At 42.1% G+C, this 23,551-nt stretch overlaps 1 protein-coding gene across 1 annotated transcript in view; it reads right to left on the bottom strand.

The window, feature by feature from the left end:
* The window catches only part of LOC126469927 (glucose-6-phosphatase 3), a 129,625-nt gene that overhangs the window by 62,687 nt on the left and 43,387 nt on the right, over positions 1 to 23,551 (bottom strand). The window contains exon 3 of the mRNA XM_050097324.1: positions 10,699 to 10,890. Within this exon, the coding sequence (XP_049953281.1) occupies positions 10,699 to 10,890 (192 nt within the window). The remainder of the gene's footprint in view (positions 1 to 10,698; positions 10,891 to 23,551) is intronic.

Here is a 23,551-nt window from a genome sequence, read left to right as displayed (position 1 = left end):
ATGTGCAGTCTGTGCCCCTTGCATTGAGGGATGCCGTGAAATTTAATTAGACAGCCCATGTCAGTGACTGAGGGTGTGATACCATTAGTTATCATAAAAAAGCCAGCAGGAGAACTGCGCCTGTGTTGAGATTTTAAGGTCACCATCAATTCTCAGTCAGAGGTCGATTCGTGTCCCATTTCAAAACCTGACAATTTTTCTCAGCAATAGTGGGTGGACAACATTTTTTAAAATTCCATTTTCCTGAAGCTTATTTACAGCTACCTCTGGACAAAGAATCACAGAAAGTCCTCTTAGTCAACATATTGCACAATTTGTATAGTTTCAAATGTTTAGCTTTTGGGGTGGCCAGTCATTTTTCAACGATTCCTTGAACAGCTGCTGCAGGATGTTCCTGGTGCATAAATGGTAATGGGATTGTCAATGGCAGAACACTTGGAAAACTTGTGGTGGCTGTTTCACATCCTCCAGTTAGTGGGCCTCAAATGTAACCTCGAGAAATCTGTATCCTTTCAACCATTGGTGGAATAACTATGGCATGGTATCTCCTGCAAAGGTATTCAAACCACACAGAAGTTGGTCAAGGCTATTCTCAATGTTTCCCCACCCCCAGAAATCTAAAGGAGCTCCAGTATTTTTGGTAAGCTCACATATTATGGCATATTCATCCTAGGTGTGGTGTTGATTGCACATCCACTAAACAATCTATAGAAGAAGGGCATCCCTCTCGTTAGTCAGAAGCACGCAGTCGGGCTTTCAGGACTCCAACACACGCCCCAGTATCTGCTCCCTGTCTTGCCATGTTGGTAGTGGTGATGGACAGCTCTGACCAGAGCCTGGCTCAGAGATGCACATGGCTCAGAACATCCGATCGTTTTTGCTCTAAAGACACTCAATGCCACACAAAAGAGATAAATCACAATTCAAAAAGAAGGCTGTTGCAATTATCTCTGTGCTAAAGAAATTCCGTGTTTTCCTCTACATAATGAAGTTTCACATCACAGACCATAAGCCATTGCTCTCACTCTTCAGTCCATCAGCGAAGCTCCCTGAGGAAATTGCCCACAGCCTTTACTGCTGGGCAATTTTCTCAGCAGGTATCATTATGAAATTCACTTCTGCAATACCACGGAACAATACAACATGGATGTCCCTTTCCCATCTCCCAATGGGACCTGATCTGGAGTTGACCAAGATGAGATTTTGTGTTTCCACTTTGATAAAGATATTCAGCAGGTGGTGGATGCATTTCCTAACATGGTACCTCATGTGGCAGCAGTGGTGATGAAAGATATAATTTTACAACAGGTATTCATACTTTTGGTCATGACTCCAACCACCTGTGCCACTACTTTCACCTTCACTACTGGTCCATCCTGGTGGATGGTGTTATCCTGCTCACTACTGATCAGTGATCTCTCCAGGTGGTCCTGCTGGAACCTTTGCACCACACTATACAACAACTCCTACACAACGGTCACTGAGGCACCTCTTGTACCAAACTTACTCGGCACCATGTTTACTGGCTGGGCAGAGAACATTAAGTTGAGCATTTTTTGTTCAAAACTGTTCTTAGCGTGAACAGCAGCAGGCAGCACCCCCTTCAGACATTCTCTTCTTAGCTGATGCCCTCCTACCTGTGGGAGTGGGTTCACATTGACTTTGTGGGACCATTCACAGATATGACCTAGCTGATTGTCCTCATTCCCACGTTTTTAGTGAGTTCTGTTCTCACAACAGAATTCACCATCTGCTGTGACCACCCCCTACAAAATAGAAAGGCCAAAATGCTCACGCAGGGATAGACGTATGTGGCAAAAGTTTCTCCAAATGAGATCTTACTTTTCTTCCTTTTCTTTAAATTCATACAGGTCATCACCAATAGGAGAGAAGAGCCCAGTGGAACTCTTCCATGGCCATCAAGCCTGCAAGCTTCTCCACTTCACGCTACAGTCACCTGGGGTCCTGTCTGTGATGACATCATCTCATTTCTGGCTGGGCACCCGCATGTGGGTGAAGGAGTTACGACGTCAGGACACGGATTGCAGTAGTCACCCAGCAGCTGTGGGGCCACGGTGCGTTCATTTTGGGCATGGGGGACTGGATGGCGACATACCATAAAAGTCAGCTGTGCCTGCAGGATGGAACCCAACCACCCTGTCCTCTGGACCTTCCGGTGGTTGCCCACTGCAACAACGGCACCAACCTTCATCCCTCCCCTGTCAGACCCTCTGCCCCCTTCTCTCCTCGTAGGCCACTCAAAATGGACCAGCTGTTGGTCGACGATCAAGCTGTGGTACTGGCCACATCCGCAGCACCCCTTCCATGTCGGGATCCAACAGAGACGAGGAGTGGCTTCCACTCCCTGTGTCAAAGGTGCAGTGATGTCCACCACACAGCCAGCCTGGAATCTCCCCTTTGTATGCTTCTGTCAGAGCCGATCGGGAGCAGGTCAAGCAGGAGAGACCATCTGATATCCTCGATGATGTCGGCCTGGTTCAAGGCACTGCTGAGATTTTGGCCGAGCATGGGTCACCACACTGACATGAAACTTGTTGCTCCCCCCGTAAATGAAGGGATTTGGTAACCAAACAACCACCTAGGCATCAGGCACTGCTTGACAGCTTTGTCAGCGGCCGCTAAGAGATGACATGGCAGCTGAACAACAGCGCACGACTGTGCAGGTGCATTCAGCACTCCCTGGCATGCATGCCCATGTAGGGAAGTACCAGCTGGCGCATACCCTTATTCTCCTCTGGCCCCACCTGTGACTCACTTTGCATCTGAAATGTGTTGTGGTTTTCTTGCCACGTGGCACCATGAACTTTGTACTCATATTATTTTTCCTGCGCACCTGTCAAAGCAGTGATGGTGTGTTTTTATGTTGTGAGCTACAACAGGGGCCATTTCATGGTGCATAAAAGATTTCTTGTAGCATCAGTTACTAGGGTTTGTTGAGAATTTCTTAGATGCATTCACACTGCTGAAATAATATCACAATGAATGGTACAGCTCTTCATTGTTGTCTTAATATTTTCTTGGTAAGCATACCCAATTAGTTGATGAAAATTTTAAAGTCTATGTATGATAAACATCAAAAGAAACTTCAATGAAAAATTGCCTAAATTCTAGAGTTCAAGAGAGAGGTGGCTATTTGGATGGCATGAGCCACAATTTTTGGTGTTCTATGGGGCCTACCGCTACTTTCCTAGTATGAATTGTGGCCAATGGTTATGTGGTTGTTATAAATGAGAAGATTACTGTAGAAAGTCCTAACAAAAACACCAATATCCAATGCTCAATCTGACAATACACAACACCAGTTCTGTGAGATTTCATCTGATTAATATGTAATCCAACACAGGTCTGCATAATCATCTGACTAACATTATCGTGCATACATATGTGGTAAGTTTTAGAACAGAGAATACAATGGACATATCTTCTCTCATGATCACTAATGACAGAAAGAGTTGCACAATATCACAAATAGTACAGTACAGCCCTGGGAAAAATTCACATGCATGCATTCAATCTTCAATCACCCAAAGACATATGAAGAGCTAAAAGTGGTGCAACATTTTATTCATCATTTGAATTCAGGTGCTTTCATTGTGTTAGTAATGAGTTGCATATATTGTAAATCACTACTCCCATGAGGCAGTTCAACAATTCATCTTGCCATTAGTTTTTCTATAGCCTGACACAAGTAGTGACTGGTTGTCTTCATGAACACAGCAAGTTTGTGCTATTTAAAATTATGTACAAAACTGCACTGGCGCGAATGTCAGGAGCAGATGGGAGGCCTCTTGGGGCTCGTCTGTGGTGAGATCCATTGTCAGTGAAACGCAAGTCGTCTGGAACAAGTCAGAGGGGACTGGAGGAGTGAAAGGGTGGAGGAGTGAAAGGGTGGAGGTTGGGGGTGGTGGTGGGGGTGTGGGGGAACTGCTTATTATTGCACAGGATGAAGCCATACAAAACACAGATATGAGCAACACTAAGCCGGAGCAAGACAGTAGACTCTTTCTGGGACAAAATTGGAGGAGGAACATCACACAACAGTTGTGTCTTTGATAATGTACAGTTTACTGGCAAGAACAGCAATCAACCATTATTAGTTCCAGTTGTAATGGATCACAAGTCTAACTGTGTTCAAAAATTAGGGACTGGTATCCCTATTAAAAATGATGGTTCTGTAGTTACTTTCCTGCTTAAGCAGGCAGCTAGCTTATTCCCCTGGATTTCTGTACGACTCAAGATCCAAGTTAAACGAGTGAACATATTGTACAGCTGAAACCATAAAGAAAGTCAGGGAGAGTGAATGTGATTAGGTGAGAGGGCAGTATTCAGTCAATAGCCCACAGACTGCTCATAGCCATGTATTCTTCTTCTTGGAGGGGTCTAGCAACTGCTAGCAGTTCTACCATGAATATGAGGCAGGCCTCTAAAAAGAGTGCTGTTCCTGGCCTGGCACACATCAAAACATATCCTGTCTTTTGTGAAGGCATTGCTAATTACGCATATAAATTTTTTTTTCATGATTTTCTTTAGATTTCTGTTCTTTTTCTTTTGTTTATATGGGCATTTCTAATTGTGATTATGTAACATTCTACTGTGGTTTTTAAATGTAAAGATGTAATTGTGATTATTTCGTTTGCCAATGGACAAATATGTTTCTTGCTTTGTACCTGTGGAATGGTTTGTAAAGTTCTCTTTTGGAATATTATTAATTGTGAAAAATGCGGTCAATAACATTTATAAAGGTTTATGTAATTTACGATAACGATATAACATCTATAGACAGGGGACAGCGATAGTGATATCGAGAGTCGAAAAGGTTGTTGCGTAGTAGAGGGGATGGTGGATGGCGTGTCTGTGAAGCGTGCACGGGAAAAATAGTACTGTTTTTCATGAAAAGCATACGTAATTGTATGGACAGTGATACCAAATTATCAGATTGTTAATTCTCTTTACCACTGTGGTATGTAATGCCATCGCCAGCGAACTCTAAGAGAAAATAAACCGGACTGTGAAAGTGCCGCTAACATTACTTTGTTGTGGCCGACATGAATTGTGCTTTTATGCGAATTAACTTTGCTGGTATTGGTTTTGGGTGGTGGAACTGTTGGATATCACATTCTATCAAGCTGTGAAAGTGAAGACTAATTAACTGTGCAATATAAATGGCTTTCAGTGACGTTGTCAAAGTTTGAAATGCGAGAACAGAGTGGACATTGTTTACGGTGTGCTTCACACACAAGAACAATTCTATGAACTGTGTATTTGTGGTTAAGATTATATGAATGTGACGAACCGTGTAATTATGGACGATAGCGTCACGGACAGTGCATAAAGTGTAAAAACAAGCAATGTCTACGTCATGTACTTTGAAAGAGAGGACATGTCAACAACGTTCGTATACTGGTGTCTTGTGGTTTGTTAATCACCACGGGGTTAATGATGCAGCTGTGCCGGAACTTTATTTGCGTTCGCCGGAGAAGATTAACCAGCGGAACTGTCTGTATCCTGCTCTCATCATCGTAACCCGCCGACATCGTGCTGCCTAACGCAATGCTTCGTATGCAACAAAAAGTTAAGGGATTTCACCAAACGCTATCCCCTGACTTAGAAACTTTCTTTCTCTATTAAAAGTATAAGAATTACAGACTATTTAATTAAATTCTTTGTTTAGCTTGTTTGCTTTCTGCTAACGAACATAAAATTACAATCAGTGAATTAAAAGTTGCCTGGTAGTCATTGTTGAAACACCAGTAAATATAAACTTCTTCCTCTCACTAGAACTAATTCTTCTTGCATGTCAAAATTATTGTAGTTATTTTATGTAGTTTTATGTATTGTTATGAGACTAGATATATGACAGTGACTAATAAGAGTATTTTGTAGCGAAATATGGCTTCGCGCGAAAATTACGGCGACCACCATAATTGCTTGCGTTCTTACCAATAACGTAAAAGCTGCTATTCCCGTATTGGTGCCTTTCCTGACGTGAGCGGGAATTATAAATGTCAGCTGCCAAATCACGTAGTGACTGTTTACCCAGTAATAAAAGTTTTTGATATTCTATTGCTACGAGTCGTAGTATTAAGAGACACTGGTTATACTCAAAAGTGGGTAGATGTATAGTGAAACCCCCCCCCCCCCCCCCCCCCCAGTGTTCATGTGATTGTTAACAGTATTGTGTGTGATTCATGAAATTTTGTCACTTTTTCTAATTCCTTTAAGATATTGTCTTAGATGTCTTTGAAGTTTCAGAGAATGCATACACAATTTTGTCAGTTCAGGTTAATTTCAGAGCAGTTTCTTGTGAATATTAGAGTTTTCAGTTCATAAACAAAGTGGGATCGTGACCAATTGAGAAATACAACAAAGAGTGTGGTTTTCCAACTAGAATTTTGGATGACTTCACAGTTCAGATTGTGATAATTATTTTTCCTGTGGGTTGAGGTCATCACACTTTTTTACTTCTTTAGAGCCATCAGTTTAATTAATCTCATCCTTTTAGAAGGAAGGAAGATTAGGGTTTAATGTCTCATTGACATCAAGATTATCAGAGTCTGAGCACAGGTTCTGATTGTTCCAAGACCATGGAAGGAAATCGTGCAAGCCCTTTGAAAGGAATCATTCAAGGATTTACCTAGAGTGATCTAGAAAAATCACAGAAAACCTAAATCAGGATGGCCAGACTTGGATTTGGACCCAGAATGCAAGTCCAGTGTGCTAACCACTGTGCCACCCTGCTCAGTCAGCATCTTGGTTTTCCCATAGGACTAACAGGAAGCTATTTCAGAAAACAGTAAGGGCAACAGAAATTCTAGGACCTTGGGATAGAACCATGATCTGGATAAACACTAGGAGTTATCAACTGGGTTCACCCCATAGATGGGAAGTATGAAAAACTTCCAAATGCCTTCTGATTTAGAAGCCAACCATGTTGTCAGGGGATCGACACTTCTGGGAGGGGGAGAAAGAATCTGATAATTCTAATGGGTAAGAAATTGTTAGGTAGTAGTTGCATAACTGAGTAGCAATAAGCAGCTTCTTTGCCACTGGCCAGTGTCAAGTCATGACTGGGGGAGTGGGGAGGGTGACATGGATTCAGTCAAAATATTTTGGGATGGACCACCAGATCTGAGCAGGAACTTGAGGTTACGCTGGACTATTGCCTTCCTACTTCTGCTTGAAAATGACATGACCAACCATGGCTACAGCAACATGCAGAGAGTCCCCTTAGCCTGAATTATAGTCACCAGATCATGATGGGTAGCTCATTTCATCTGAAAACTGTAGAAACTTGTTCCCTACTTCATCCAGCACAAGAGCAGAAACACCTTCCCATTTTCTACATCCACAACACAATTTGCAACTGCAAAAAACTAAAACACTGCAGATGTTTGAGCGTTCTCAATAGTTTCACCTTCCAGTTCTACACTGAAAGTCAACTATGCTGGACTAGGCAAGGCTTTAATTTTCCTCACCCACTCTTTTCAGTAGTACAACACACTTGTGATCAAATCTCACCCAAAATCAACATCATATTTTGCCTCTCTCATTTCTTATGTCCCTCCAACCATGACTGTTCTCCCACACCCACAAACCACTGCTTGATAACTTTACAGGAATTCTTTACTTTAAAATTTCCTTCTCTTCTTTCTCAAGGCCAGATATGTTGTGACTTATGTACGAGTGATCATGAGAAGCCTCAATATAGAACCTCCACACAGACAAAGGCTATGGCTGTTGAGGTTAATAGTAATGATTGCGTAGCAGAAAATCTCCTCCAATGGGTGCACATATCAACCGTGAAGCTTCTTAGAAGCATATATCAGAAGTATGGCATAACCTCAAATTCAAAGATCTGTTCGCACCTCCTTACCAGGCCTCACAACTGTAAATACACAAATCCAGCTACCCCAGATACTCAGCTGTGACTGATAACTATGCTCCTCCTGAAAGTATTTTGGACTTAGTTGATTAACATCTCCAGCCCATTGTCTACAATCTACACTAAAGTAACAAACCACTTGCTCCAGTGCCTGTCCGCAGCTGTTACATGATTACCATGAGGCATCCTTGTTGCCACAATTAATGCCATTTCCTTATATGTTAACATTTTCCCATTGCCATAGCCATACTGCTATCAAATACTATCTTTCCCAATGGCATGCAATCCTCAAATATACATAATTCCTCATACACATAACAGATATATCCTCACCCACAACTGTGTGTCTTTCGAAGTTTGATATACAAGCACCAAGAAAACTCCTTCAACACTCCACAAAATTATTAACATTTTGCATGAGTAAGACACATTACTGATACTTCTGTCATTTGGATTCAGGGCCAATATACACTGTCCTTATTCCTCTACATTCTTAACACCATCTATCTAGTTCATTTCATTTGATGCCATTCAACTAAGCAAGCCACATTCCTGGATGAAAATCCAGGTGTAAAACCTGTGCCATGCATGCACACAGCACATTCTATCCAATCCTGCCAGTGATATACCCACTCCCATCTGAGGCAGAGTCACCTGTAATATAAGTCACCCAAATATCAACTTCAAGGTAACTATGGTATAGATTTTTATTTGGGAATGGCCACTATCAAATGTCCACTACAGCTCTACATATTTGTCTACAATAACTGCTTCGCAACCAATGGACACCCTGCCAGCCTGTTTCCCAGTCTTCAGCATGTAATGATTTAGGCCATTCTTCATGGATGCAGTAATTTTCATAAACAGTGTATCTGTGATTTACTAGTATATCTTTTTACACTTATTTAACACAGAAAAATTATGATTAATTACAAATGTCATACTGAAAGTTATCAAAATTTTATTCTCAGGCTGTGTGTGATTGCAACTGATTTTGCTACATAAAGCAGATGATCCCAAATAAGCACAATGGGAGAAAGACTCATGGCGACTTACTTTGTAAAATTCTGTGTCAGTTTTTAGCAGCATTTTGATGGCAGATCTTCACCACCAATTGCAGACTGTGTATTTTGAGAGCACAAGGATTGGTGTCAGTTAAAACAGTTTAACAATGGAAATATAGACATTAGAGATCATACTGGCACAGGTTGTTGTTCCTCCACTAAAATGGGCAAAACCTGGAATGAGTGAATGAACCTTTCAAGGTAAACACACACCACTAAGGGAAATTGCATATTCCTTCAAGCTGCATATACAGTTGTTCAAAGGCTGATTGTAGAGATGAGATATAATACCCAGTGTAGCCTTTGGTTGCCACATTTGCTGACACATTTCACAAGAGGAAGAATCAGCATCTATGAGTTTGGAAATTCTTGTACATTCTCCCAACAATACAGATGTGGTGCCTTCCAGTAAACATTTGCTTGGATTTCTCAAGGACAAAGTTTGAACAGAATAGTTCAGGAGCAATCAGGTGGTACTTGAGGTTTATCAACCTACATGTAGCTCAAAAAAAGTTCTACAAAAGAACCAAATGTATCTTTGGGATAGCATTCGCTTTGCTGATATGCCTAGTGTTTAACTAGGCTCACATGTTTAATGTTTTTTTCTGGGCAGTTCTCAGCTAAGCTGCCTGAAGTCTACCTATTACTCTTTAACACACCGTGGACAGAGCACATAGTGCACAGAGCCACGGATATAGGCCATCTGCTTTAACCAGTGGTTTTCAATATAGCTACTATTTGTGAGACACTGTATGTACCCTCTGAGCACTTTCCATGTTCTAAATTATTACATGAGCTGTTCAGCAATTGTAGGCATGCTGTTTCTGATACCACATTTCTTGGCTTCATCAACTTTTAACCAAACTATTGCCTTCCAGCCCAACATAGCCCATGGTCTATGCTGCAGATAAGTGTCACCAGAACCTTAATTCTGAATACAAGCCACTGCCATTATGGCAGTGGTCAAAGCAAATGGTCAGCATCACTAACAGAATTGACACCCATCCTCCCTCCACAAGCACATAAATGGGGACACATTTCTTCACAACACTGTCAACTGGTCTGTGTCAGACATTGCTGAACCATCTCAAAGTGTAATCTACACACCAACTGAAATTATACACAATCTCTTCAGTATATGGGGATGAAAACACACACTAAATTAATAGTCAAAAACATACTTAATGTGAAGCAAGATCCTCTAAAAATATGGCTGCAGGAGATTTTATGGGAGAAATGTTGCCATTTAGTAGAAGGATTCATGGAGGATGTAGTGTTAATTTGAGCAAAATGTAAATTAGTATTAAATTTTTCCTTCTATAACAAAATTGTATCATTATTAAAAATGATTTTGATTATGTACTTTATGAGAGTAACAAAACACAAATCACAATGCATTGCCATTGATTTCCTGATGTGGTTATCCAGTGGATAACATCTGAACTTACACATACATCATTAGTCATTACTGATCCCAGATATTTTAATTTTCTTACACTTGGCAAATTTGGTTACATCAGACAAGTATTTTCATAAAGTGAATAATATATAACAGAAATGAGGGTGTCTTGCATGAAACAAATTTTAGCCCTTATACACAAACTAGCTTTCTGCAAGGCCTATATCAATTTAAAATTTTGTTGCATGATTTCTTGTTTTTCAAAGAAGGAAAGATGTCTTTCACTATGATTTAGTATTAACTAGGAAATAAATTATACAAACACAGCAAACCTTTTTCCTGTACTTGGCAACAGTACAGTATTAATAAACCAACACAGGAAGATATACAGCACAGCTGTAGTGCCCATGACATGTCCTGAGGGGGAACCTGGGCCAGTTTCGCAGGTCATGTGTGTTTGTTGTAGCATTATGTGCGACTGCTGTTCCCGCACCCACCAATATGGGCGATGCTCCATAAACAGCCTGAAATCACAAAAATGATTTAATACATCGTCCACATTTACCAACTACTGTCTTATACACAATTTCCAAGATTTGTCTTTCACTGTGTGTGTTTTTTTTTCTGGTTTCACTTTCACCAGAAGTGAAATAACACAAATAACAATGTTATTAGTCAGGACATACAGAAATGTGAATTTCAAAGTACAGAGGGATGCTGTAAGTAAAACTAGCATGAAAAATATTTTAAGTCTGAAACTATCTGAAATTAAATGTGTTACCCTAGTTCATCAAAAGGAGGATTGTACTTTACAAAAGATGACAGAAATGGCCACCCCTGATAGCAATGCAGCACTGAGGCTATTTATCAAACTTTAAGACACACACCACAGCTCTGCCTGAGGGTTGGCAGCAATAGTTTCTCAGTGTTATGCTGTAGCTCTTCCAGTTTATACTGTTTATTGAGCACATCTGATTACAACTCCTGTCACAGGTAAAAATCATTTGGAGACCAGGAGACATTCCCGCTTTTGCTGGAAACCCTCTCCTCACTGAGATGTTTGTTGTAGCTGTATCCTGCTTAAGATAGTCATACATTAATTCATTTTCTGTTAGTTCATCGACAAATTGATCAAAAATGTTCTGTTTTCACAAAACATTGAAAAAACTTTCTGGGCCAGTTTTATTTTGGCCATCCTGTATAACAACCATGAACATAAAATAATGGTTACAGACCAACAACAAATGTCTTTCTATGTATTAATATTCATCTTAACTGAAACTATCAAGTTCCTTAATCTTCCACCAAAATTATAAGATCAAAGGAGCAGTTAAGTATGAGATACTATAAAACTGTTGCTGTTTTGTAGATTGACAAAGACTCACATCATAAGGTTGGATTCCACCTATTTTATTTGGTTTTGAAATTCTGTGGCTATTAACCCTCAAGTGGGTGTGCCATTTTTCATAGCAAAAGTGGGCACATGGTGCACTTAGAATAGCAGGCTTTATGTTACCACGGTAAACATACATGAGCAAAATCACAGTTTAATCTTACTTTAATTAACAAAAATGAAATTAATGTACATAGTATGAACTAAAGCACTGTTTAATAAAACAATAATGAAATAGGCTTTCATTATATCACTCTGTTGGCACAGACAGGTGTTACCGAGACAGTAACGACTCACTCAAGTATATGACAGTGCATTTGCGTCAGATCCCAGCCAACCATTTATTTGATTACTAATTACCTTTTACACAACTGCCTCATAGTGGGATTGTGCTGTTAGGTTATAATCTGCATCATTTTCTGGCATGGATCATAAATTTTTAAATTTTTTCCAATCTAGCTTGCCCTGCATTTTGTATTACTGCTGCTCACTTGGGCTGTGACAAGACAATTTATCACTGTTAGCTGAAGCAATAGGTATGGGCTCAGAATTGAGAAGCAATAATGGAACTGTGCAAAAGCATTTTACTTGCAGTTGGCACACTTTATACACAGGTGCACCTGCTTGAGGGTTCACCCCTTGGCCTACAACACCAAGTAAGGCTTGTGGTAAGGACGTTGAGCCATAAAGAATAAGCACCAGCCTGCCTCCTGGTACTTCATGTGGTCAACACAAACAAGTTGATCCTGGCTTGTGGTACACCATTTGGGGCAAACAACAACAACACGAGTCGCACTTGTGGTTCAATGGTTCTCGATAGTCTTTTCCTTTAGCTACATGTATTCCATGGCACTCACATGTGTTGGTTACAGTTTCCTAAAAGAATTAAACAACCCATATACCTATCCATCAGTAAAAAGAATATCTAATATTGGTGATAAGTGTGGCGTTATTGCAGACCTGATTCCTTAGATCCTGCCAGCAGTGATGGTGATTGTAGTGGTATTGTGTTCCCTGTATGAGAAAGTCCATGAAGATTATCTTTGAAGATGACACTGACAAAGGCAGTATTAATCATTTATCGATTTGGGACAAACAAATTAACAATCCAAAGATCTGGGAGTATATGCACACTCCTGGCACAAGAGCACCAATTTTAGAGAAGTTGGGTGGATGTACAATGTTGGGTGGAAGTACAGTGTTTTAGAATGTGGTTTGGGATAGTGTTGTCACAGAAATGAATCGGTACACAGAAAACACAATGATTAATCAAAATACAAGAAAGGAAATTGATGAGACATGAACCCCTGTGGATTGTAATGAAATTAAAATATGCTTTGCATTGTAACAACAACAACACTGTACTATTGTACATATAAGTAATTTTTTTTTTCCATCTGATTTTTCGATAAATTAGTGTAATTGATGTTCTGATTTCATTTCTTTTTCGTTTCATGTCATTGTGTTAAGAAAACTGTAAACGAGTTTCAATGTGAAAATTAATGTTTATGTCAAATGTCAAGCAATATTGTAATAGAATTGAAATGTAACAAATGTTGAGACTGTTGTAATATGTTTAAAATTGTAACTGTGCATCTGGTCCATACGTAGGCAATGTGTTAGGATATGTAGAATGCAAAACCTTGGGTGAATACCCTGTCTGTAAGGGAGCGGTAAAAGGTGGATGGCAGGCGAGCGCGGGAAAATGCGCACGGGCGCTGCACGGCATAACAGGCTCAGCAGTAGTAGCTGGAGTTTGGCATTGGTCTGAGCAACACGTTCTGGAGCGAGGAGGCTCTCCTGAGTTTCATTGAGCCTCGGGTATGCCGTTCCAACGCCCATACAGCATGGCAAAATTCCATAGGCACAATATGGAAAAGTATTGCGACACTAAGAAGAATTAAAGTGCCGGTACATCAAGAGCCATAGCTGTGGTTGTATGTGTGCTCCGTGCCTCGCCATCTCGCCGCCCGCCAACCGCCGCATCGATACAAACAGGTTGAAACTTTTAGTACTGTATTCGTATGGACCAGTGTTACTTTTGTTCCACACTGTTCAATAACAACTTAAATTTTACCAGAACTTTCCTATCATTTAATTATCCTCACAAGTAACCTAGACAGGGTCCTTTCCAAATGTTGTGCAATCCGAGTGTCCCGAAATGAAAAATTTAATTTTGTGTTAATAATAATTACTTGCAGACCTAACTATGTAAGAATGGTGTTTAAAGAACTGTTTTGTTAATGAACCAGTAAATGAATAACGAAGGTCTGATAAAGTTGGAAAATAACTTTCATATTGATTTAGTAATGAAGTTTAATTATTTTGAGACAGATATAAAGGTATTTAAATGAGTAGGAAATAAGATAAAGAGAGTAGTAACTCATATATTGGAAATCTTGAGCACATAACGGTGTCAGTAATTAATTTTTTTAATACAGTGATCACAACAGTTTCAGGTTCCCCCCCCCCCCCCCCCTTTTTATTCATTTGAATTCTGAAGTGCTCTAAATTGATCTGACCAGCAAAAGTTAAAGTCAATGTAAAAGCCAAAATTTATCAGTGTTTTATCTTTATCAAAATTGACATTTTGTGTGTGGCTCGAAAGTGCTATTTCTAGGGTAACCTACGCCCGATTTTAATCAGATCAATAGACAGTACGAAGTTTTGTAGTATACATTATAGTGTAGTGTTATGTACACTCCTGGAAATGGAAAAAAGAACACATTGACACCGGTGTGTCAGACCCACCATACTTGCTCCGGACACTGCGAGAGGGCTGTACAAGCAATGATCACACGCACGGCACAGCGGACACACCAGGAACCGCGGTGTTGGCCGTCGAATGGCGCTAGCTGCGCAGCATTTGTGCACCGCTGCCGTCAGTGTCAGCCAGTTTGCCGTGGCATACGAAGCTCCATCGCAGTCTTTAACACTGGTAGCATGCCGCGACAGCGTGGACGTGAACCGTATGTGCAGTTGACGGACTTTGAGCGAGGGCGTACAGTGGGCATGCGGGAGGCCGGGTGGACATACCGCCGAATTGCTCGACACGTGGGGCGTGAGGTCTCCACAGTACATCGATGTTGTCGCCAGTGGTCGGCGGAAGGTGCACGTGCCCGTCGACCTGGGACCGGACCGCAGCGACGCACGGATGCACGCCAAGACCGTAGGATCCTACGCAGTGCCGTAGGGGACCGCACCGCCACTTCCCAGCAAATTAGGGACACTGTTGCTCCTGGGGTATCGGCGAGGACCATTCGCAACCGTCTCCATGAAGCTGGGCTACGGTCCCGCACACCGTTAGGCCGTCTTCCGCTCACGCCCCAACATCGTGCAGCCCGCCTCCAGTGGTGTCGCGACAGGCGTGAATGGAGGGACGAATGGAGACGTGTCGTCTTCAGCGATGAGAGTCGCTTCTGCCTTGGTGCCAATGATGGTCGTATGCGTGTTTGGCGCCGTGCAGGTGAGCGCCACAATCAGGACTGCATACGACCGAGGCACACAGGGCCAACACCCAGCATCATGGTGTGGGGAGCGATCTCCTACACTGGCCGTACACCACTGGTGATCGTCGAGGGGACACTGAATAGTGCACGGTACATCCAAACCGTCATCGAACCCATCGTTCTACCATTCCTAGACCGGCTAGGGAACTTGCTGTTCCAACAGGACAATCCACGTCCGCATGTATCCCGTGCCACCCAACGTGCTCTAGAAGGTGTAAGTCAACTACCCTGGCCAGCAAGATCTCTGGATCTGTCCCCCATTGAGCATGTTTGGGACTGGATGAAGCGTCGTCTCACGCGGTCTGCACGTCCAGCACGAACGCTGGTCCAACTGAGGCGCCAGGTGGAAATGGCATGGCAAGCCGTTCCACAGGACTACATCCAGCATCTCTACGATCATCTCCATGGGAGAATAGCAGCCTGCATTGCTGCGAAAGGTGGATATACACTGTACTAGTGCCGACATTGTGCATGCTCTGTTGCCTGTGTCTATGTGCCTGTGGTTCTGTCAGTGTGATCATGTGATGTATCTGACCCCAGGAATGTGTCAATAAAGTTTCCCCTTCCTGGGACAATGAATTCACGGTGTTCTTATTTCAATTTCCAGGAGTGTATTTATGGTTTTGCCATATCAGTACAGAACGTGAAACTATCAGTTCAATAGATTTTCTGGCTCTAAAATTTACTATATTATGCAGTGTTACTACGTGTTGTTTTGCATGAATGTACATCAACTTGTACAGGGAAGAAACTCAGTTAATGCCTAATTAGGCTGGCGACCGTATTATTAACAAATTGGTAGCATCTGCTGTGTTGCTTTTTGTCCGTCCTGACGTGTAGTTGCATTTTGGACTTATTTGACGTATCATTGTTATTACAGAGTGGGTGTAAGTCTGATTTGCCACCATTCAGGTACATGCGGTCAATATATATACAAAAATCCTGTCTCGTAAGGTGAACCCTTACTATAGTACAGGCTTTAATGAGTATCGTGTGCCCCACGTGCACGTTACAGCATTATGCATAATAATGGTTCATGGGAAAAAAAAATCAGATGTACTGGTCTAAAAGAGCCATAACAGAATATTTAGAAAAACTATGCTACTGAAAAAATTTGCACAAATCGTTAGGTTTTTCCATTTTGCAAATGATAATATGACTCACAAGATGCATATTTTACATAAAGTCACACCTGCGATAAACTTTTTTAATGAAAATTTCAAAGATGTATATTTAATGGAAAAGAACATAACAATAGACAAATCGTTAATGAAATTTAAGGAACGTGCATCTTATAAACAATTTAATCCCTAAAAGAGGGATGCACTTTAAGATTGTAATTTTCTATGAGTGCTCTCAAAACATAATTAATTTAAATGACGTATTAATTTGCAAACTGTTACTGATACGAATAATAAATCATTTTTGTTCATTGATGACTATAATGTTTACATCTCAGACATCTTCAAATTATTGGTTGCTTATTATTTCACAATTCCTTTCATTTTATTGAAATATATATGTCACACAATGCATATATTTTGTACAGGTTTGAAAACACAGCTAAACAGCTCAATGGTTCAATGCACAACTGACATTCTTGCTTATTATGGTCTGAACAATTGGGAGATAGTAGGTAGGCCAAACAGTTAATGGATTAGCATCTTCTCTCTCAGCTGAGAGACTAGTTTCTCCAGAGGTCTGGGATTCAATCCTCAGTCAGTCTTAAAAAAATTTTCTGTCACTTATTGTTGCTTTCATCATTTGCAATAATTAGTTAACGTGCAAAATGACAGGTTGCATCAATTCAGAGCTTACAGTAAATCAAAAGTACCCCATAACTGGCTGCAGAATTTGGTTCACAGGTTGGAGCATACTACCTGCAATAGGACCATGCCTAGCAATGAACTACAGTGTTCACGTCAAGCTTCAGGTTTGTAGATAGCTTTACTTAACTATATACAGTTTAAGATGATACCGATTAGTTTATCCAGTGCAAAAAGATAATGGGGGTGTTTTAGGACTTCCCAACAAAATTCTTTCAGTAACTTGAGCATCATCTTGGCCACATATACAAGGAATGTCCAGAAAATAACATTTTGGAAAAAAATCATAAAAACATTCTTTTTTCCAAACCAAAATTTATTTTTACAAGAAAGAGCATTTCTTAAACTATTTTCCCACATAGTTGTCACCATTGTTCAGACATTTGTACTAGCAGGATACCAACTTTTCCATGCCCTGTTCATAAGAAGATGCCACCAGTGAAGACGGCCACTGCCGAACATCACTTTTTGTGTTGTCATTGCTGTCAAAGTGCTTTCCTTCAAAACCACACTTCAAGTTCAAGAACAAGTGTTAGTCAGAATGTGAGAGATCAGGGTTGCGGTTAGTCGAACTGCTTCCAACCGAATTGTTGACTAAGGCTTTGAATGACACCACCAGAATGGTAATGAAACAACACAATGCCTTGACTGAGTAATCTATGCCTTTTGTTTTGAATTGCAAGATGAAGTACCATACCACGTTAATGGTTTCACCTCTGGAAAGGAACTCAACAAGCAGAAAATGTTGCAAAAATGGTGTATGATGTTCAGCATTGGCAGTGTTCACTGTCAGCAGGTTTCTATGAAGAGCACATAGAAAAGCTGGTTTCCTGCTGTGCAAATGCCTGTAAAATGGTGGCAGCAATGTAGAAAAATAGTCAATGTGCAAGACAATGGTCACAGTAAATTTTCTCAAACTGACAATACAATTATGAAGCGTCCAATGCTTCCCTGTGAAGAAACAGAATAACAGCTCCTTCCACACATCAAGTGGAATTCGTCACACATTCAGCAATGCACAACAGTATTTTTAGAAGTGAAGAAATTGATGTTCAGCTGATAACTACACTTTCAACAGGTACAAATGTCACACAGAATATTGGAAAATATTTTAACTCACTGCTTTACGCTAAAATGCCAGTACAGCAAAAGTTTGCTTTTCATTTCTGTGTGGTTTATAACATATAATAAGGTATAATGCCACTACAACATGACTACTTTTCATTTGAATGTATCTTACAATTTACAAAAAATACTATTGGGGATATCATCACAATAATAGGTTCTTCAGTGGGTAAATATGTAAAACCAGCATATGGAAAGAGCTGTGCTTTCCTTTTTGAGTCTGTAACTGGATAAAGAAAAATGACAAAGTCAGTGATTTCAGAATTAATATAAAAATGCTAGTTAGGTACTAACAATGCATGGAAGGCCTATTCTAACATTATAAATGGGGAGACAAAAGTCATGGGATACCTCCTAATATTGTGTCACACCACCTATTACCTAACACAGTGCAGCAACTCATTGTGGTATGGAATCAACAAACTGCACGAATATTCAACCACGATGCCTTTATAGCTGCGCATAATTGCGAACGTGTTGCTGTCCTCTCCATTATGTCCCATAAATGTTCAATAGCATTCACGTCATACAATCTGGGTGGCCAAATCATGTGCACGAATTGGCCAGAATGTTCTTCACGCCAATGGCGAACAACTGTGGCCTGGTGACATGTTCCATTGTCATCCTATCCATAAACACACCATCATTGTTTGGAAACCACTGCAAATAATCTCCAAGTAGCTGAACATAACTACTTCCAGTCAGTTGGTCCAGATGACCCAGTCCTTTCCATCTAAATATAGCTGACACCTTTATAGAGCCACCACCAGCTTGCACAGTGCCTTGTTGACAACTTGGGTCCATTGCTTCGTGGGGTCTGTGGTGCACACGAACACTACCACTAGTTCTTACCAACTGAAATTGGGACTCATCTGACCAGGCCATGGTTTTCCAGTCATCTAGGGTCCAACAGTTATGGTCATGAACCCAGGAGAGATGATGCAGCCAATGCCATGCTGTTAGCAAAAGGATTCACATCGATTGTCTGCTCCCACAGCCCATTAATGCCAAATTTCGTCACACAGTCCTAACACATAAATTCACTGTACATCTCACATTGATTTCTGTGATTATTTCACACAGTATTGCTTGTCTGTCAGAACTGACAACTCTATGCAAATGCTGCTGCTCTCGGTCATTAAGTGAAGGCCTTCTGCCACTGTGTTGTTCATGACAAGTAATACCAGAAATTTGGCATTCTAACCACAGTTTTGACACTGTGGCTCTCAGAATATTGAATTCCCTAATGATTTCTGAAATGGAGCATACCATGCGTCTAATTCCAACTACCATTCTACATTCACTGCCTGTTAATTCCCATCATGTAGCCTAATCACGTCAGAAACCTTTTCACATGAGTCACCTGAGTACAAATGACAGTTCCACCAATGCATTGCCCTTTTATACCTTGTGTACATGATACTACTGCCATCTGTATGTGTGTATATTGCTATCCCATGACTTTTGTCTCCTCAGTGTATATCATAATATCAGCTGTAGTAATTTACTCCATCAGTCACCAAGGGAAAAGTGAAAGATGAAATGAAGCTGTGGAACAACAGAAAGGAACATAATGGTACATAACAGGCAAATGTGACACAAAATACCAATTGTATTCAGGCAGTAGGACAACCACAGTTTCTTCCAAAAACTGGATAGGTCGTGTTCTACTTGTCTTACTCTTATCAGTTTTTCTTCATTGTTGCAATGTCCCACATACCTTCTTTCCATTTCAGATTCAATTAAATTTCATGCTGCTATCACATTTTAATTTATGCTATTGTCTTTCTCCTGGCATGTCACTTGCATTATTCATCTGGAAATATTGCAGAACAATATCAATCTCTCAATGCTTTGCCTTTTTTTACTAGGTCAACTGCAGCTACTTCCTCATGTTTCTTATTTTTCTTTTACAGCGTATTCCCCCCCCCCCCCCCCCCCCAGATGACTGCCAAAATGCATTAAGGGTCCACTACATAAACCAGTTGGTCATAGAGGTAAAGTTATGGATGGGGGAGGACAGTACGACGACGACAGAAGTGCATGACCCAAGTCTTGGCGGACGAAAAATGAAAGCCGATAGTAAGGGCCGATGACTGCGCCTTCCGCATGGCTCCCTGCAGCTGGCTTTCAGCAGCACCAATAGAAGAGGAGCAGAAGGAAATACAAAACTCATCAGCATATAGTAGGGGAGATACTGAGGACCCTAATGCTATTGCGAGGCTATTAATGGAAATTAAAAGAGTGGGACCCCCAGGCCACAACCCTGTGGGACCCCAAATCTCTTGTATATGGGGCACACTGTGGGAAGCACTGACACGAACTCAAAGTGCGGAGTGATAATAAGTTCCATATAAACATTGGAAGCAGGTCCCAGAGACACCACACATGCAGAGTAGTGATAATGTGGTGTCTCCAAGGGATATTGTAGGCCTTCGTCAGTCAAAAGAGATGGTAAGAAGGTGTTGCCGCCAGGAAAAGGCTGATAGAATGGCAGACTCCACAGAGACCAAGTCGTCGATAGTGAAGTGCTTTTGGCGAAAACCCCCTGGGATGGAGCCAGAAGACCCCAAGACTCAAGAAGCCAACATACCTGCCAGTTCACCATACAGATGTTGGTGAGGCTGATAGGACAATAGCTATCTACATCTAGTGGGTTCTTACCAGGCTGTGGCACTGGAATGATGATACTTTCAAACCACTGTCATGGGAATTCGCTATTGCTCCAGATGCAGTTGAAGATGGCAAGGACGTGGCGCTGGTAATCGGCTGACAGATGTTTAATCATTTGGGAATGGATGCGGTCTGGGCCAGGGGACGTGTCAGGACAGTCGGCAAGGGCACTGAGAGATTCCCACTCCTTGAAGAGAGCACACTATATGGTTCAGGGTGGCATGGAGCAAAAGATAGGTTTTGTTCCACCCACCGTTTGGGGAAACGAAAGGCGGGGCGGTAATTCTCAGATGCAGAGGTTTGAACACAATGCTCAACAAGACGCTCTGCAATTACGTCTGGATTGTCAGATACAGCTCCATGTGTGGAAATGAGGATCTCCAAGACTGGGTGATACTTATGCTGTTGGAGGGCCTGCCTATGGTCTCTAATGGCCACAGTGATTTCCGGCCACCAACAAGGCACTGAATTCTGCCAGGGGCAACCTGAAGGACAAAGGATTGCTGATTCAGCTGCGACAACAATGGTAGTAGCGATGGTGTGGATCACCTCATCGATGTTGCCATGCAACAGAGATTCAACAGTGGTAGTGGAGGTGAAACCATCCCAGTCACTCTTGGTAAGAGCCCATCTGGGCAAGAATCCTGATGAGTGATGCTGCGGGAGGGACAGGAAGAGTGGAAAGTGGCCACTGCCACACAAGTCATCATGAGCTCTCCAGTGGATAGACGGGATGAGGCCAGGATTGCAAACTGGGAGATCACTGGCCGAGTATGTGCCACGTGCTATAGTCAAATGAGCAGGGGCACCTGTATTAAGGAGGCAAAGGTTGAGTTCAGTTAGTAGATCCTACACATCTTTACCATGGCCAGTAATCTTGGTTTCACCCCACAAAAGGTTATGGGAATTAAAATCACCCAAAAGTAGAAAAGGTGGAGGGGGGGGGGGGGGGGGGGGGGAGAGTTGGGAAATTAGCGCAGCCTATACATGAGGTGACACTTCACCATCTGGAGGGAGGTAGATTGGTTGGTTGGTTTAAAAGAAGAGTGGGGGGGGGGGGGGGGGGAGGGGGGTGGACCAAACTGTGAGGTCATTGGTCCCTTGTTCCCAGTAAAATAATTACACAATGTAAAGAAAAAAAGAAAGGAGACTTACAGCACAATAACAAGAGAAAGGAAGAACCAGAAGAATGACAGAAGGACAACCAACACTACTACGGACAAAAAAAGGAAAAGGAAACCATAGAGAGAAGCAAGAAACAGGAAGAAAGGGTAAAAACAAGAGAGCAGATGACCGTGGCTGCCCGACTGCGAGACTAAAAAGGGAAAAGCCAACCACTCTGCAACACATTAAAACATCCACCCTAAAACCATTAGAGTGGAGAACACAAAGGGACAAACGACAGGTGATAAAACTTATATAGAATGGTAAAAATTACTGTCATGTATAAAACGTAAAACTAAATTAGCTGATGAGGCGTTATCAACTAAAATTAAAGGCAACAGGTCTGGTAACTGAAGAGTCCAATGCAGGGCAGCCAAAGAAGGACAGCTCACCAAGATATGGGCCACTGTCAGCCGGGCGCCCCACTGACACTGAGGTGGGTCATCACAGGGCAGGGCGTAGCCATGTGTTGCCCAAACGTGGCCAGTGTGCAGCCGGCAGAGAACCACAGAGTCCCTGAGAGAGGCCTGCATGGAGGACTGCCACACATTCGTAGTCTCCTTAATGGCACACAGTTTGTTGTGTGTGCTGAGGTTATGCCATTTCGTCTCCCAAAGCCGCAAAACCTTACGGCGTAGTATTGAACGCAGGTCAGTTGCAGAGAAGCTGATTTCCCTAAGAGGTTTCTGTGTACCCTGTCTGGCCAGCCTGTCGGCAAGATCGTTGCCTGGGATTCTGATGTGACCTGGAGTCCAGACAAGCACCACTGAACGAACAGACCCTTCCATGGCATAGATGGACTCCTGGATGGTCACTATCAAAGGGTGACGAGAGTAGCATTGGTCGAGAGCTTGAAAGCTGCTCGAGGAATCAGTACACAGAAGAAACACGTTCCCAGGGCATGAAAGGATGTGATCAAGAGCACGAGATACAGCCACCAGCTTGGCAGTGAAAACACTGCAGCCATCAGCAAGGAATTCTGTTCAATATGTCCTCCAAGAAGATACATGAAGCCGATGTGAGCATCAGCCATCAAGCCGTCAGTGTAAACCACTTCGTGGCCTCGGTACTTATCAAGAATCGAGAGAAGTGGCAGTGGGGAGCCGTGGGGTTAACTGAGTCCTTAGTGCCATGTGAAAGGTCTAAGCAAAGCTGTGGCCTAGGTGTACGCCATGGAGGTGTACGCGAATGGACCTCAAGTATAGGTGGTAAAGGTACGGACTCCAGTTCAGAAAGAAGGGATTGGACACGAACTGCAATTGTAAGCCCTGACCTGGGCCGCCGATGCGAGAGACGAACCGCCGTGGGTGGGAAAAGGAGACGGTGATTTGGATGCGCAGAACTACACACGTGTGCAATGTAACTGGCCAGCATTTGTGCATGCCTAACATGCAATGGAGGGACTTCGACCTCCACAAGGATGCTGGTCACCGGCCTCGTTCACTAGGCAAATGCCACAGTGGTGCATTCGGTTGAGTAAACGCAATGCTGAGGA

Source organism: Schistocerca serialis, chromosome 3, assembly GCF_023864345.2.
Source record: "Schistocerca serialis cubense isolate TAMUIC-IGC-003099 chromosome 3, iqSchSeri2.2, whole genome shotgun sequence".
Classification (NCBI taxonomy): domain Eukaryota; kingdom Metazoa; phylum Arthropoda; class Insecta; order Orthoptera; family Acrididae; genus Schistocerca; species Schistocerca serialis.
Note: the sequence above shows the minus strand (reverse complement) of the source record. Positions and strands in the feature narration are given on the sequence as shown.